This window comes from Solanum tuberosum, unplaced genomic scaffold (genome assembly GCF_000226075.1).
Source record: "Solanum tuberosum cultivar DM 1-3 516 R44 unplaced genomic scaffold, SolTub_3.0 scf00404, whole genome shotgun sequence".
NCBI classification, from domain to species: Eukaryota; Viridiplantae; Streptophyta; class Magnoliopsida; order Solanales; family Solanaceae; genus Solanum; species Solanum tuberosum.
The window spans coordinates 321649-338626 of record NW_006239353.1 but is presented as its reverse complement, the minus strand read 5'-3'; the positions used below and the strand labels follow the sequence as shown (position 1 = coordinate 338626).

The 16978-nt window shown below is 35.4% G+C and overlaps 2 protein-coding genes across 2 annotated transcripts; one reads left to right on the top strand and one right to left on the bottom strand.

The window, feature by feature from the left end:
* The first annotated feature begins 225 nt into the window (after window positions 1-225).
* Window positions 226-6079, top strand: LOC102585566 (thylakoid lumenal 29 kDa protein, chloroplastic). Its single transcript, XM_006363229.2, has 11 exons — window positions 226-461; window positions 947-1042; window positions 1897-1981; window positions 2074-2108; window positions 2200-2265; window positions 2339-2379; window positions 3094-3224; window positions 3681-3787; window positions 4202-4339; window positions 5236-5370; window positions 5679-6079. Exons 1-11 carry the CDS (start codon window positions 369-371, stop codon window positions 5787-5789), a joined length of 1038 nt encoding a protein of 345 aa, XP_006363291.1. The 5' UTR covers window positions 226-368; the 3' UTR covers window positions 5790-6079.
* Window positions 6080-6528: 449 nt separating this feature from the next.
* LOC102585223 (serine--tRNA ligase, chloroplastic/mitochondrial) lies at window positions 6529-16849 on the bottom strand. Its single transcript, XM_006363228.2, has 10 exons — window positions 16588-16849; window positions 16365-16513; window positions 11235-11328; window positions 11008-11156; window positions 10831-10923; window positions 10212-10391; window positions 9384-9550; window positions 7401-7535; window positions 7174-7267; window positions 6529-6960 (listed from the first exon to the last, which is right to left on the bottom strand). The coding sequence occupies exons 1-10, from the start codon at window positions 16769-16771 to the stop codon at window positions 6682-6684; spliced, it is 1524 nt and encodes a 507-aa protein (XP_006363290.1). The 5' UTR covers window positions 16772-16849; the 3' UTR covers window positions 6529-6681.
* Between the last annotated feature and the right edge of the window lie 129 nt (window positions 16850-16978).

Below are 16978 nucleotides of genomic sequence, written 5' to 3'. Positions count from 1 at the left end.
ATTTTTCCTTTAGTAGGTGCTTGATCATACAAATAAAATATTTTCTTATTGTATTTGAAATTTTCGAAGAAAGGAATTATGTTTAGTTATATATTTTTGCAAAGAAAAGGAAAAAGTATTTTATTTAAAATTATAAAGAAAGGGTTAAAAAAAGACATTATAATTATTTTTAAATTTAGAATCTAACTTGGAGTTTGGATAGGATAACACAATTGTCTTCAACACAACACAACTAAAGATTTTGAAGGCCCCACTCACTCATCACTATCCTCTCTCCTTCACTACTCTTCCAACCATTTCTATCTTTCAATTTCTTCTCCCCTGTGCTGCACACACAGAATCTTGAAATTAATAGCAACACAGAAGGAATGGTCTCTTTTGCTTCAACACTTCCCTCTTTGGTTTCATTGATTCCTTCACCATCTTCCATTAGCAATGCCTCAAGACACCCTCCTCAACCTGTAATCCTCTCTCTTTTTCTTACTTCTTTGAAATGCTGAACTTCTATGTGCTTTACCTCATGTTTTCTTGAAATTAATGCTATTGGGTTTTTTTAAAATCTTTACTTGCATGCTATTCTATTCATGATCACTTACATTTGTTTCTCTTGCCACTAACATAATAAAGATTGTAACTTTATGAGTTATTTTGTTAGTACAAGTCATGGAATGGATGGAAAGTTGTGAGGTTGGGATGAATGTTGCCCATTGTACGAGTTGATTTCTTAGATGGTCACTCTATAGATAGTTATTATCTTAGGAAGTCATTTTTTTATTGTTGTTGTTGAAGAAAATTGAAATCAAGAAGAATGATGACTTTCTGAGATAATAACTATTAATTGAGTGGTCTAAGAAATCAACCCCCATTGTACTAAGTGAATTTAATTTTTTCTCCAAAGTGGTATTGACTGTTTTTTATTTTCTTTTTTTGTTTGTGAGCAATGCAGGGTATGATTTGTTGCAAGTTTGGATCAGAGCTTAATAATGAGGATCGCTTTCATAGACGTGATATTCTTCAATCTGTTGGAGCAGCAGTAGGCATGGTGAGTCCCTTATTTCCATTTAAGCAGGATTGCTTTGTTGAAAGAAATGAGTTAAACTTCAACAATGTAGTGTATTGTGATCATCCAGTGTGCATCTTGAACACATCAATTGTGTCTAACATGCTTACATTAACTGTCAACAGAAGAAATGAGTTGAACTTCAACATGTTGTCATGTAGTGCAATCCAATATGCATTGTGAGCACGTAGTTTTGTCTAACAATGAGTAAAAATGTCTAATTTCCAATTAAAAACCAACTAACTTAGTGCTGAAAAATAATGTTCACTACTATCTAGGGTCTTTGCTTATATACATCCTATTAAAGATCCAAATTCTGTAACACATGATTACTGTCAAAGGCTCTAAGGTCATTCGCTCTCTCAACCCTCCACAGAAAAATTCAAACTACATCATATAAATTAGGACGGAGTGAGTAACTATTAGTACTAACAGGTTATATATGTCTGCACTTTCTTTCTCTGACTGAAGGTAACTATATTAGTTTCTTCTTTACTTTCAGAATTCAAGGAGGCACAAACTTCTCCAGCACCTTTTTCCCTAATAACTCATTCATTTTAGTACAAGTTATCTTTTGAAAGAAAAAAGAAAGTGCTTACATGCAGATAAACTCAAAGTAGTCTATGTAAGATGGATGGAAAATTGTACAACTAGAGATAAAGTTATTGTTGAAAAAATCTATTAAATGCATATGTAGCTATATATTAACAAATTTGTATTGTGGTCAAATGTATATGCAGTTATAAATTTTACAAATTTACATTATGGACTGTTATCTCATCTAACAATATAAGAGTGTTGAGGTGATGATTACTTTCAGCTGTAATTTCTGTTAGGACTTGATAGCAAGATCCAGTGCATTCATCGAAGTAGCTAATGCTGCTGATTTGATACAACGCAGACAGCGGTCAGATTTTCAATGTAAGCTTGGCAAAGTCTTCATTTTCTTCTCACAAGCAAATCTGGCATGCTTCATTTTAGTGAACTGAGATTCCTTTTTTCTTTATTTACAGCAAAGATCAAACTGACTCTTTATGATGCTATAAAGGTGAATCTTTAATAACAGATGCTAATTACTCAAGTTGAACATACAAATTCTAAAAGTTTTCTATACCTTATTTGTCTTTGTTTTCTTCCAGGCAAATCCGGATATAATTCCATCCTTACTAACTTTAGCACTTAACGATGCCATAACATATGATAAGGTCAGAGACCATTATCTCCTTTATCTTGACTGAGAAAAGTAAAAGACTTGTGTAATTGAGGAATATTTTGCAGGCAACAAAAACCGGGGGTCCCAATGGATCCATACGTTTCAGGTACTTTCTTTTCATCAACCTATTGCCTTGGATAAAGTGTTATACTCCCATGAAGTCAGATGTACCATTTTTGTATCTCCTGTTTTTTAAGTTGAAACTGGATAAAAAAGACTCTGGTCACAGTGGCGGAGCTAGGGGGCGGATGTAGAGGCCTAACTATGGGTTCATGTGAACCCAATATTTTTGCTCTCACACACACACACACACACACACACATATATATATATATATAATGAAATCTATTAAATAATCATAAATATTTGACTGTTAAAACAGTTCTTATTGAGTATTAACTTGAGGTCGCTGTAGGAACTCATAAAAAATCATGAATCCGTCTCTAGAAGGGGGTTCATCGAATACCCTTCGCCAAAGAAAATTTATATATGTATACTAGATGTTGAATTTCGTGTGTCTATTTTATTTACTTTATGAATCTCTCAATGAAAATCCTGCTTTCGCCATTGTCTGGTCATGTTTTCTTCAATCCAAATGCATTTAAGTTCTCTGTTAGGTTTCAGGACTTCTACTGTCATAGACTGAAACTTGATGGAAATGTTATGGATATATGAACTGTGTTCATTAGCTTGGCTAATTATCTGCATCAAGTGTCATGTTCTAGGATGAGATCTCACTTTTTGCTGAAAGTTGATTGACCATTGAGATATTACCTTGCCTTTTATTCATCTTTCTTGTACCCTTATTCCCTATGTGAAGCTCAGAGATCAGCAGACCAGAAAATAAGGGGCATGATGCTGCTTTGAATTTGTTGGAGGAATCAAAGAAGGTTATAGATTCAGATTCCAAAGGTGGACCAATCTCATATGCAGATCTCATCCAATTTGCCGGTAAGTGATTTTAGATCGATGCTAGTTTTGTTATATGTTTAGCTTTATGCTTCTGTTAAACAAGCATCATTAATATGAATACACCTTAGAGGAGTTTTACCAACAAATTCATGTTCTTGCTTAATTTATAAAATTGATGGGAGGTGGTCTGATGGATTTACTCATGTACCCACCTATAAGCAGCCTCTCAAATGTAACAATTACCGAAATCTAGCATTGACTGTTATCTTCTACAATCTCTTCTATCCTACCTGTTTTCTGCTGCATTTCCAAGTATAGCGTTATTTAGTGTCCACATATAGTCCCAAGCTAAAATTGCACTGATAAGAAAAACTAATGAATATCATAAGCCTAGATAGATAACTTTAGGATTCTTTTGAATGTCATAATTCCCTCAGATAATTTTAGCACCTAGCTGGCAAATTTTGTCACTTACGTTTCTTTTGCTTGATGCAGCACAAAGTGCAGTCAAATCGACCTTTATCGCTTCTGCAATTAGCAAATGTGGTGGTAATGTAGAGAAGGGGACTTTGTTGTACTCTGCATATGGTTCTAATGGACAGGTTAGCTTTCTTTGGATGTATTTAATTTCCTTGATTAGTGCAGAAACATTGTTATCTTTGAACTCCATGGATTTCCCCTTTATATTACTTAATGTCTTGAGAGAGAGGCCATGAACACAGTAGAGGAGAGGCAATCAAAAGGGTGCTCAAACTAATTTATGTTCTTTCCACATCTGAATAATGCACAGTATAATATAACCTCAGTTTCTGATTCTTAAAGTTACAATAGAAACGTCAATTATATATCATGACTTGTGAAACTTCACTTGTAAAAACACTTTGAGCAAAATGAAGAGAAATGTCGATCATTTAGTACCTGTATGGTTATTCGATTAAGTAGTTCCTTCAGGTTATTTATCTCCAAAAAAGGAAGTTGTCGCTTAAGATTGATTGTGTATTTTTCTCTGTCCACAGTGGGGCCAATTTGATAGGATATTTGGGAGGTCAGATGCCCAGGAGCCTGATCCAGAGGGAAGGGTGCCTCAGTGGGATAAAGCAAGTGTGCAGGAAATGAAAGACAAGTTCAAAGCTGTTGGCTTGGGCCCTCGTCAGGTAAAAGAGTAGTTACTACTTGGGACAGCATATTTGTACATTTTGGACCTAGTTATGGTAACATCTCCTTTTGGAGGATAAATAATTGGGATCCCTTTAGCAATTCTGTCAAGTAGTATCACTTCCATGTAAATACTAAAAATGGGAAAGATAGGAGGAATGACCTTACTAGACGGAGTAGACCCTCAGCTTTGCTACTGCTGCAGAATACTGCCATAAGCATTCCTCCATTAGCTTGTAATCCACATTGAACTTTGTGTCTATGTGCAGTCAGTAGACTGCCAAATTTCAAAAGCAAGGACAGAAAAAACATGTTCCCCTAATTTTTCATAACCAGATAAGAATGATGTATCAACTGAAAGTTAAAAAGTCTTCGGGCATGCACATCCTGCTTGCTTAAAGAAAATAAAAACATTAATGTTCATCCACAATTACAAAGATAATATAGCTGAATAGCTGATACTCTAGACAAACTGTAGAACAATTTACAAAAAAATAAAAAAGCAGTACTTTTATGTGTGTCCTTGTTAGGTGCCAAAAAATAGTTCTGCAACTTATTGAAAAAAATCAATTTGGTAATTGACATATTTTCCTTCTTAGTTTTGGCAAAAGGTACGATATCTATTTGTACTGTTTCCACCTGAAGTACCCAAAAAAATAAAACTTTAAGGTTCAATCCATCATTCCAGCATTTAGCTAATGATACCCTGAAGTCTGAACAAAGAGCTAAACAATTTACAAATGCATTATACATTCTATGCATGTCTTTTGTCAGTTGTCAATAAGTAGTTTTGCATTTACCAACAAGATCAATTGGTAATGTTTTCTCTTACCGTTATAATATCTTTATAGTGAATGAATAAGAGTAACTAACTATAATTTCAATGTCTGTGCAGTTAGCAGTAATGTCTGCATTCTTGGGTCCTGATCAAGCTGCAACAGAGACCCTACTCGCCAGTGATCCAGAAGTTCTTCCTTGGATTCAGAAGTACCAAAGGAGCAGGGAAACAGTGTCTCGAACTGATTATGAGGCTAGTATATGCTCCCTACTTAAATTTATAAAAGACCTTCACAATATCTATGGATAATCTCATCAAGGATAAATAATAAGAGGCTATCTATTCATGTGAATCACCACCATCATAACAGTTCAACAACTCATATTAAAGCAACTAACTACCTGGAATATTTGCACAAAGACGTGACATTGCTTCCTCTTTGTTATCTCTCTTTCCCTTTGGTTTCCATCCACATAATTAGTCACACGTTATTGATTGTATAATGTTAAAATAATACATGCTTAATGCTAAGCCTTAACAGCAACTCTGTCTAATTTCAGGTTGACTTGATTACTACTGTTACAAAATTAAGCAGTTTGGGACAAGTAATAAACTATGAGGCATATACTTATCCTCCCAGGAAAATTGATGTTACCAAACTCAAGTTGTAGAAAGGTGGCAGCTGCAGTTTTTGCATTATGAATGCACCGCGCACAACAGAGATAAATATGCTTACTGGCAGATTAGTAACTGAGAGGTTTGAGAATTATTTTTTTTCTCACAAGAGGGGATAGGAACTGTTTAGTTTGAACTGTATTTACAATAAGATCTTTCAGTCACATTAATATATGTTGTATATGTAGAGCCTCTATGCGTATTGTCCCCCAACAGGATTATTATTGTCCACAGGATTATCTTTCAAGATAATTCATGCTTTAATCAACAGCATATTTCATTAGAATAGCATAATATGTAGTGTCTGTCTATTCTTTCGTGTTTCTTTTCAATGCCTTACAACGCAAGTGAAAACAAGAGATTAAGGGGTCGAAGACAAGTATCGAATACAGCATGACTCACAACCTGGCCAATCTTCTAAAATGTATTTTTTCCACAAGTGCTTTTAGGAAAAAGCTACATGTTTAACTTATGAAAAACAACTTTCTATACTCACATAAACACTTACTTATTTTCAAAAGTTTGGCCAAACACCTCACTTTTTAAAAACAGGTATTTTTGACCTCCCAAAGCTTGACGAAACATGCTATCAATCTTTACTGAAAAAATAGGCGCGCATGGGTTCAAATCCTTTTGTAAACAAGTCTAGTAACTAAGTAGAAAATGATATATAAACAAACACCTTATGTCAGAATGCCATAACCTCAAAGCAAACAGCCAATCTGCAATTTCCAATGACGATAAATATTCAACTTTTATATAAACTTAAACTCATCTTAAACGTCTGTCCAATCTACTGCCGAATTGAACATGAAAACTACTGAAAAAGATGATGGGAAAAAAGTATGATGAAAGATACAGAATCTAATATTAAATGTGCTTCCTGTTTCAGTTCTGTATATGTTTTGGTTTAATAATCTGAAGCCCACCCATGAATGGTCTCAGTGGCTCTGGAATAATAACTGAGCCATCTTCTTGCTGGAAATTCTCAAGCAAGGAAACTATCATTCGAGGAACTGCACATGCTGTAGCATTTAGTGTGTGAACGAACTGTGTCGGAGCTGCATTTTTGCCCTTTTTAGGACTTGCTGATGATGATGATTCGGGGCGATATCTTATTCCCAGCCGCCGGCTTTGATAATCTGTACAATTTGATGCACTTGATATCTGTTGAACAAAGAATGTAGCAGATTAGAATATTGTTAAAAGAAAATAAAGAATCAAGTCAAGGTAGAGCAGTGATTCAGTTGTTCTAGCTTTGTTCAACCGCTCATCCAAACGATCCAATAGTTGCAGAAATTATGGACAGTGCAGCTCCACGTTAAATATGTGATAATTGTACATCTGGATAAAAAAAATAGACTTGGTGCCATTGCCTACCTCACCATAACGGCCCAATCCTGGCATCCAGGCCTCCACATCAAATTTACGATATGCTGGTGCACCTAGATCCTCAGATGCCATGTCCAGTGTCCTGCACACAGTATGCTTTGCTTATAAGAAATGGAGAAAGAAAAACAACTGTATGTTTGGTGCACAAAACTGATCAACTAATTAACTAAACATGCATAAATTGGTCCTCGTATATATGAAATTAAGATTCGCACTTGAAATGAAATCCAAGCGATGAGAAGAGCTCTTCTTCAATTTCAATGAGTTCTTCATGGTATGAATCACTTTCATCTGGTCGGCATAGTATGAACATCTCCACCTTGCTGAACTGGTGAACTCGATAAAGTCCCCTGCAGCCAATCACTGTAATTAATTACTTGATGCAGAAAAAAAATATATGTATGACTGTGTATGTGCTCACATATATAATTTTCAGCAGATTTTCCATTTTTGATGGACGCTCAGTGATGAAACTAGGAACTTAAGCACAAACGGTCACAGAACAACTAGATATTAAAGTAATTAATACATTTAGTGGGCTCATGGAATTTATATATGAGATAATAAATTAATAAAACCTGAACTCTTCAATATTTAGCAACTTCCATACTTAAATTGTTGGATGTCATTATTACCCCCTGTACTACAATGTTTCCTCCGAAAAAACCTCTTGAATGAAACTAAGTTAATAGTGTGCATTTCTCGCGCCATACACATTTCAGCTTAAGAAAAAAGAAACCAAGAAAGTTGAATACGAAAAAGGAACAAATGAAGAATAAGACTAATTAATACGAAAAGTGGAGGGAAAATGCAATGTGGCTGCTGTTTTTTGCCTAATTTTAGTTCTCACATGTCACAAAGAGAGTAAAATAACTCTTCGATGCCACTTGGCATTCCAGGGGGGGTTTAAATTGGAAACATAGTAGTTTAGGGGGTAACTAGATACAATGAGCCCGTGCAAGCACGGACCCAATAATTGTTACTTTATTTGTCTTTATTTATGTGAATGATTTATAATATACTTAACGTAATTTTTAAATAATATATGTTACTCTTCTTGTCCCAATTTATGTAGCACATGTGAAATTTTGAAAGTTAATCACATTTTAATATGTTTTTCAAATATTTTAAGTTGTTAATTGTTGTGATTTACAAAACTCTTAGCATAATTTAACGTAATCCTCAAATAATATATATTTCTCACTCAATTTTAATTATGCAGTACATATGAAATTTCAATAGTTAATCGAATTTTTAGTACTATTTTAACTATATTTTTGTACTATTTACATAATTTTCGAATAATATATATTACTCACTCTATTCTATTGTGCAGTACATGTGAAATTTCAAGAACTAACCAAATTTTTAATATTTAAATTGATTTTTAGTACTATTTTTGGAGTAAATAGAGGAAGTTGAAGAAGAAGGGCAAATCGGGCAATTGACCGACCGACCCTAAGCTCCTAAACATTCTCACTTCTAATATGTAAGCACGGGTACAATATCTGTTAAATTGTTAATAATTTATAATACTTTTTACATTATTTTCAAATAATATATGTCATCTATTTTTAAATACTTTTAAGTTGTGATTAATAGTAATCTTAACATAATTTCAAATAACACATGTTTCTACATTTGTCCCAATTTATGTGACACATGTGAATGTGAAATTTTGAGAGTTAATATGTTTTTCAAATATTGTAAGTCGTTAATTATTGTGATTTATGTTATTCTTAACGTAATTTTTCAAATAATATATGTTATTTCCTTCATCCCAATTATACAGCTCACGCGAAATTTCGATGTAATATTTTAAATCTATTTTTTAGTACTATTTAAAAAGGAAAATATTAAAATATAATGGAAGAGGAGTGCATAAAAGTAGGTGGGCCCAGCTTTGTGATAGGCCGATGAAGTGTGCTCTCAGTAGTGAGTAATCTCTTAACATTTAATGAAACTTAGTTCCTCTTCTGTAAATTGAGAAACTTGACCCCAAGCTCCTCTCTATTCTCACTTATAATAAATAGTAATACGACACCCCGTAGTTTAAGTATGAAAGTTGCAAAACGTGGATATGTATTATCTCTTTATAGCATATGTCATCATATATTATGTGAAGAAAGAAAGTATTTTTTAAAAAAGGAAGACAGGAAAAGAAAAGAATGACAGGAAGATAAGAAATCACAAGAAACCTAGTTGCAGCTCCTGCAGCACCAGCCTCCGTCCGGAAGCAATGCGAGAACGCCACATATTTCAATGGTAATGAAGACTCAGACAGAATGGAGTCCATATGTATTCCGCCTACTGGAATTTCAGCGGTGCCAATCAGGCACTGATCACTATTTTCGATGGAGTACACCTACCAGTCATTTAGTAAAATATCACTCATCAGCTAAATCAATTTAACCAATTCATTTCAGTGAATGATATTGCTTCAGCTTCTCCTTCCCCCACCCAAAAAAAAAAAAAAAGTGAAAAAATCACAAAGCCTACCCAGAACAATGACAAACATGCCAAGAATGAAAAAGAAAAGTAAATTATACATAGTTATACATTTAACTAAAGACTAACATGTCGCAAGTAAGAGGTTCAGAATATGACTATGATTCATGTAAAGAGCTTGCTATATTATCAATTAATAAATCTGCATATGAAGTTAAAAACCCAAACTATGGAGGAAAATAAGTCTCTAGCTTCAAATAACAATGTCAAGGTCATTAAACTCTTCTTTCAGTAAACCAGGGTTACCTTGGTAGCCCAAGACTTGGTTCGAGTAAAAACTTCGCGTCACCATCAAAAATCAGTTAAAAAAAGAGAGAAGATATTATGCTCTTCAAAAAAAAATACAAGATAAACAATAAATTGGCTGTTATGGTTATCTCTCAATCTGATTTTCAAGCAAAGTAATAACACCTATCTACAGACACAATGGCAATGTTCACAAACAGAAGTTGAAAAGGACACATCACAGATTGTGGACAAAATCATCCAAATGGCATCAACATTAATGAAAGACAAACCTGAGTGTTTGTTCCACGGGGTTGAAATCCGCATTTTTCCACTACAGATGACCGTACAATCTCAGGAGTTGTCAGAGGTGTAAAACCTCTTTTCATGGCCTCGGAAACTGCCCAGTTTACAAGACCCATCTCTAAAATAACTGCTTCATTCTTCAAGTAATAGAATTTCGACCCACTGACCTGAAAAGCAAATTTAACTTAACCATAAGCAAGCTAAATCAAGATTTCCTATTTCCTATAACCAACTCATCTTCTGAAAGTAAGCAGTGGTAGCAGGTCAATTTGCCTATGTGGTATACAAACTTAATCGTGTCCAACGATCTTTGGATGCAAGCAATCTGCTAAAAAACAAAGTAGTGGAAGACCAACGTTCAACCAGCAAACACAATTTACTACCAGCTTGGCATAACTGTATGAAAGCCAATGGCGGCTACAACATTAGGTTTGATAACTCGATAGCAGAAACAGTTTGGGAAGAACATGGTCCAGTATGCAAAAGGTAACATGGTGAGGAAGAGACTGGTTTTTCTTTCAAAACAAATGGATTGTATTGATAATATATACAGCCACTAAGTTAGTTCTAGGTTACAAAACAAATGCCTTGGGTGAGAAAGAATACCTCAGCTGCAGCATCAAAATCAAACAGATCTAGCTCTTTTCCCAGCTGGACGTGGTCCTTAACAGCAAAGCTAAACTCAGCAGGCTTACCAACCTGAAATACAAGGAATGTAAATGAGGCTTGAGAAGGACCAAAACAATGTGGTCTGCACACCTGTCTATATTAAATAAGAAGTACCATTTTCCTGACTGTTGAAGAATTTTCCCCTCCTAATGGAACATCTGGATGTGTCATATTAGGTATGGATTGTGCTTCTTGCTGCAGCTCATCTGTTAGTTTTAGTAGGTCTTCTTCCAAAGTAACAAGTTCTTCCTTCAGATTCTTTCCTGATGAAAAATACAATTCACACAATGAATAACCTAGCCACCAAAAACTTCAAGGTGGACATAAAATAAGAAATGAACCTTCTTCAATGAGCTTTTGGCGTTCTGAGGGTTCTAGTTTTCCTTTCATCTTGTTTGCAACTGCATTTCTCTCTGCTCGTAACTTTTCAACCTCCTGTTATCTGTGAGTAACAATTAGCTAATATTGAGAACAACCAGTTCTACAAAAAATCATTCAAACATGTAAATGTGTTACTTCTATGAACAAATTGAAGCTCTAAGAATGCAACACAAAGCACTAAAAAACTTTGTAATTATCAAGACAATGGTAATGAGCAGAAATCCTGCTCCTTTTGTCATGTATCATTATCCTATAATGCAAAGGAGAGGGAAAGATGACAGGAGGAAGGAATCTCTACAGAGTACAGGGTCATATCTGGAATATAAATGCAATTTACCAGGAGTAGCTCTATAACACCTTTCCTAGACATGTAGCTTTACATATCACATCTATTGGACTTCATTGCGTAAGATATATCAATCAATCCTCTCTTCTCGCTCCTCTTTTCTAACGTTCATTAACGGCTAATAGAAGTGTGTCCTAACACGGTCCACCTTTGATGGAGCCTCCGGGAGGCCATCTTCCAGCACATCCGCAAGGAGGGAATCACCATATTTGTGGGGTAAATGCTATGACAGAAGGAATCTCAGAGAAACCATCATATGCTTGTACAATTCCTGCTCCAGCAACAAATCCTACTCATCCTTCGACTTCAATTCAACAGGCTCGACACTCCGTCCATGATGGAATGCCGGTTGTGATCTTCAAAGCTTCTGAGTATTATGGAGTAATGGCTGATGAGTGTCGATACACAATTGTGGGTAGATTCTCCAAAACCCGACCCCAAATTGACAAATCAGATCCCAATTTAAGGAGAAGATTATAATTAAGGGTTCTTCAAAAATTGGTGTTTACGACAACTACAATGTTTTCATTGACCTGACAAATGAAGAGGACTTCAAATCAGTTTGGTTTAAGTGCGTAACTGAGAATGATGGGCACAAATGTGGTTACAAAAATGGTCTCCTGACTTCAAACCAGAAGAAGATCTACCAATAGCTCCAGCATGGGTTCTTCCACCAGGTTTGCCCTTTCACTTACATACTTGGCATTATATTAAACAATTATTGAACTCTGTTGGAACTCCTCCTACTCTGGATGCTGCCACTAATTGGCGTACTAGGCCGAGTATGGCTAAAATCAGAGTCTGGAGCCGAAAGGGCAAGAAAATTTGTCAAAAATTCCAAAAGGGCAACAAAATTGATTTTAGAACCAAAAGGGAAACTTTCTAACGATCAAATTAACATCGTCTAAATTAGGGTGGCAGCCGCAAAGCGCAGGTTTCAATGCGCCTTACAAGGCGTAGGCGGTCAGAGCCTTGCAAGGCGCATGGCGGTTGCGCCTTGTAAGGCGCACTAAATCTGCATTTTGCGGCTACATTAAAAAAAAATATATTTCATTTTTTATTTCTTGTAAGGCGCATTGATAATTTTTAATAAGCCACCATGTTTTTGTTAATGTTATTTTGACCCTACCATGTTCTTTTTTCTCAAATGACACTGAAACAATTTTAGGTTGAGTGGCCCACACAATTCAATTAGAATATCAAGTTGAATTACACAATTTTAATAAGTCTTTTTCTTATTTATTTCTATTCTTTGTCTTGTATAGTTAATTATAAAAAAATTAGCATTATTTTTATGCAAAAAAAATGGTAGTAGTATATTGCTAGAAGATAAGCTTCATACATTTGTGGTAGTTTATTTCTAGAAAATTGTAGAGTTCAGTAGACCACATGAAGAAAGAAGTTACATAAAGCAAAATATTCTCACAACAATTTTTTTATATAATTTGATATTATTGAGTATACAACATATAAGGGACATGATAGAAAATATAAGACAACACGTCTAGAGATTTTCCTTTATATTTTCTATTTGAAATCTCTAAATATTTTCTAATATTGTTCTATAATCCATGTCGTGGGCAAAAACTGGTATGCTGGCAACTCACAAGCTTGGAAACACCTTCTGCTAGCAAGAGCAGTGTTTTGGACGGCGAAAGGCGACAAGGGCCTGCCTCGCCTCACGGCGAGGCGCTCGCCTTTTTGAAATGAGGCGCCAATTAATACCAAAAATTAAAAATATTTAATTGCATATATAAATATCCAAAATCTCAATAGCAACAACATATATTAGCAAATAATTCAATTCAAAAACTATTACTACTAGATACTAAAAGTCTAGAACTTTAAAGACCCAATAATTCAAAAGACAATTGAATTCACTTATTTATGGACAAATAAATACTATATTAATTACTATAAAACTAAATTAAGTAGGGAAGAAATAATTATAGAAGGATTAAATTTTTATTTTTTTTAAATAGAGACAGCAGTCAGCAGTGACAGTGAACAAAACAGAGCAGTGAGCAGCAGTTTCAGCTCGATTCACAATCCTGGGTTCAGCAACAAGAAACTGAAGAAAAGAAGAGAACTGAAGTGAAGAAAAGAAGAAAAGAAGAGAAGAAGAAGAAGTCAAGAAGAGAACTGAAGAAGAAGAAGAGGTCGAGATTCGAGAAAAACTAAAAAGAAGAAGAAGAAAAACAGGTCATACCTTGCAGCAGACTCGCGCAGAGGAGAAGAAGACGCTCGACTGGAGAAGAGGAGAAGAAGTCGCTACTGGAGACTGATGAAAGTTTGAAAAAAACTCTAATTTTGACTAATATTATCAAGTCAGACCTTATTTTAAAAATAAAAAAAAATTAAAAGAGGCGCCACCTCGCCATCGCCATATTGGCGCCTTACGTCGCCTTTCTGACTTCGCCTCGCCACACTGTGAAAAGGCGTGAGGGCCTCGCCTTATCGCCTTTGGCGAAAGGCGAGCGCCTTTCACAACACTGAGCAAGAGATATGAGTGAAAATGCATTCGGTGAAAAATTAACAATGGTAAATGCAGTTTATGGTGGGATAACTGGACAGAAATGGGTGCTCTTGCCAACATCTGTCCAAACTTTATGACAAGAGACAATGCTAAAGCAGACGTAAAAGACTTCTTGAGAAATAACAGGTGGAATGTCCAGAAGCTCTATAACACATTTCCTAGTCATGTAGCTTTACATATCACATCTACTGGACTTGGAAATGATGAAATTAAAGATTATGCTATCTGGAATGATACAGAAGATGGTCACTATTCTAATAGCTCTGCTTGGAACTTGATTAGGAACCACAGACAGATCAACACTTTAGTCTCTAATCTGTGGGACAAATCAATTCCTTTCAAACACTCTTTTATCAGTTGGAGGATATTTTTTGGACATTTGCCTTTTAGAGGAGCTTTATCAAGGTTTGGGAACAATGAAAATGTGGATTGTGTGTGTTGTTTGGTACCACAAAATGATAGTATACAACATACATTTGTCGAAGGTAAGGTTGCTGAACATATGTGGAAAATAATGGGTGCGCCTCTGGCTATTAGACATGATACAATGCCAATTAGAGGAGTATTCAACAAATGTTGGAGCCTTAAACCAAGAAATATGGTGCACAAGCTGATTTTACAAGCAACACCCATCATGATATGTTGGGAAATATGGAAATCTTGGGCTAGTTGTAGTTATGGAGAGAATGGTAAATTATATCTATATCAAATGATCAAACAGTGCATTTGGAATATGAAAGCTGTAATTAATGAAGCCTTTCCCAACATAGCTATTGAAGAAAGCTGGGTCAATATTTGCAATAATGTGGAAAAGATTAGACCTCTTGTTAGAAGCACTGTTGTTAGCTGGAAGAAACCAATTGCTGGAAGGATAAAGCTCAATACTGATGGCAGTTTCTACAAGGATACAAACAAGGCTGGTATAGCGGGTGTGGTAAGGAATGAAAGAGGAGATTTCATCATGGCTTATTCTGTCCCGGTTCACAGTCAAAGCAACAACCAGACTGAAGCTTTAGCAGTCAAGTTTGGTGTACAATGGTGCATGCAACAGCGATTCACAATATTAGACATCAAATTGGACTCTCTCGTCATCTCCAACATGTTGATCAACAAGGATACCAACAATCTAAAGCTCAAACACATTGTGAGTGGTATCGTAAATCATCTCACTGGTATCAGTATGCCATTTCTCATTGCTACAGGGAAACAAATCAAACTGCAGACCTCCTTGCTAAAATGGCCTCTACAAGTGGAACTAGAACCTTTTATCACCCACTTAAAGAACTTCATAGAGAGGCAAAGGATCTACTTCAACTTGATAAATGGCAAACTCCTACTTTTAGGAGAAGATATGAAAAATGTAACTTCTTTGTTAGTTAAAGTTCTTTTTGGATATTTGGAAAGGATTGTCCATGGGCTACTTCCTTTCCTAGCAAGATTGTTGTGCAATCTTTTTTTGTAGACTTGAGGCAAGGTTCCATGTCCCCCTCTTGTCATTATACATATTTTTGCTACTTAATTAACATGGTAGGGGTCCAAGCCAAACCCCCCACACCTCAGGCCCACAACCTAAGGTGATGGCTTAAACTTAAGAAGAAAAAAAACAAGAAGTACACAGCAGAACACATCCATTAATCAATTAACAGCCACCTGATACCTATATCCGCAATCATTTTTGCCAAAAGTATGAAACACTAATGCTGAACTTCTTTAAAATGCAATTACAGTTGCCATGTGAGAGAAACACTAATTCTAAACTTCTTTATCATGCAATTTACACAGTTGGCGAGAGGGAGAAAAACTAATTCTGAACTTCTTTGAAACACAATTTAGACAGTTGGCAGGAGGGAGGCTGGAACTTTCCCAGACCAACCATAAGAAAACAGGAGAGAAACATAAGAGAAATGTTCATACTCCTCGTAAAGGATTTTCAAACTTATATCATGACTCTGGTTATCCACATTATAGAGTCACATACAGGTGTCTTCTTCTGAATTCCATTTTCCATTAATTCCATTATAGTATGTATATATGTCCGTAAAATGTTAAATGTTCACGAAGATTATACAGTGATGCAGTAGCTACTGCTCAAGTTAACAAGTTTCACTAACAGCACAACTGAATTATGAATTTTGAAGATAAATGCAAAATATCGAAAGGTTGAGACATTATCTTCAAAAGAGTGAACAAGTGAGATAGAAAATTGACCTTCTGAACACTGAGCAACTTCTCGTAGAGCTCGAGAACAATCTCCAGATTAGCATTGGAGTTCCTATTCTTAATATTAACCGCAACTGACTCCTTATTATCTCTTATCCACTTGAAATCAATTGCAGCTTTCCATTGGGGCTTCACCACTATATTCACCGCCGCAATATTTAGTGTTATAATAAAACAAAACAAAACTAAAAAAACGTCAATATAAAATTACCTTGATACTCGTCTGTGGAGGTGGCGGCGGAGGAGGCGGCAGAAAGGGATCTAACGGCAAGAGGGAACAGCGGCCTTGGATAGTAGGGCGTTAGACGAGAGGTTAGGGTTCTGGAGAAGTAAGGAATTGCAGCAAGTTTGAGGGAATGGAGGGTAGTTCCGGTGAAGCAGCAGTGCAGTACCATAGCTCCCGCTGTCTGCTTCGTTGGTCCTGGTAAGGGGAAAGGTGTGACTGCTTTTCTTTCGCTAATTTATCATCCCTTTTTTTCTTTTCTTTTTCAAAATTATATTCTACTTATCCTACTATTTTTGAAGAAAAAATATCATAATTATTAATTTATTATTTAACTCTTTTTTAATACATGTTTTATATGGCATATCAAAATTAAAAA

Coding starts and splice junctions, on each gene's coding strand:
- LOC102585566 (XM_006363229.2), top strand. CDS start 369: ATGGTCTCTTTTGCTTCAACACTTCCCTCTTTGGTTTCATTGATTCCT. Junction 462..946: donor CAAGACACCCTCCTCAACCT/GTAATCCTCTCT, acceptor TGAGCAATGCAG/GGTATGATTTGTTGCAAGTT. Junction 2,380..3,093: donor AATGGATCCATACGTTTCAG/GTACTTTCTTTT, acceptor CCCTATGTGAAG/CTCAGAGATCAGCAGACCAG.
- LOC102585223 (XM_006363228.2), bottom strand. CDS start 16,771: ATGGTACTGCACTGCTGCTTCACCGGAACTACCCTCCATTCCCTCAAA. Junction 7,536..9,383: donor GCTGCAGGAGCTGCAACTAG/GTTTCTTGTGAT, acceptor GATTGGCTGCAG/GGGACTTTATCGAGTTCACC. Junction 6,961..7,173: donor GATTGGGCCGTTATGGTGAG/GTAGGCAATGGC, acceptor TTTGTTCAACAG/ATATCAAGTGCATCAAATTG.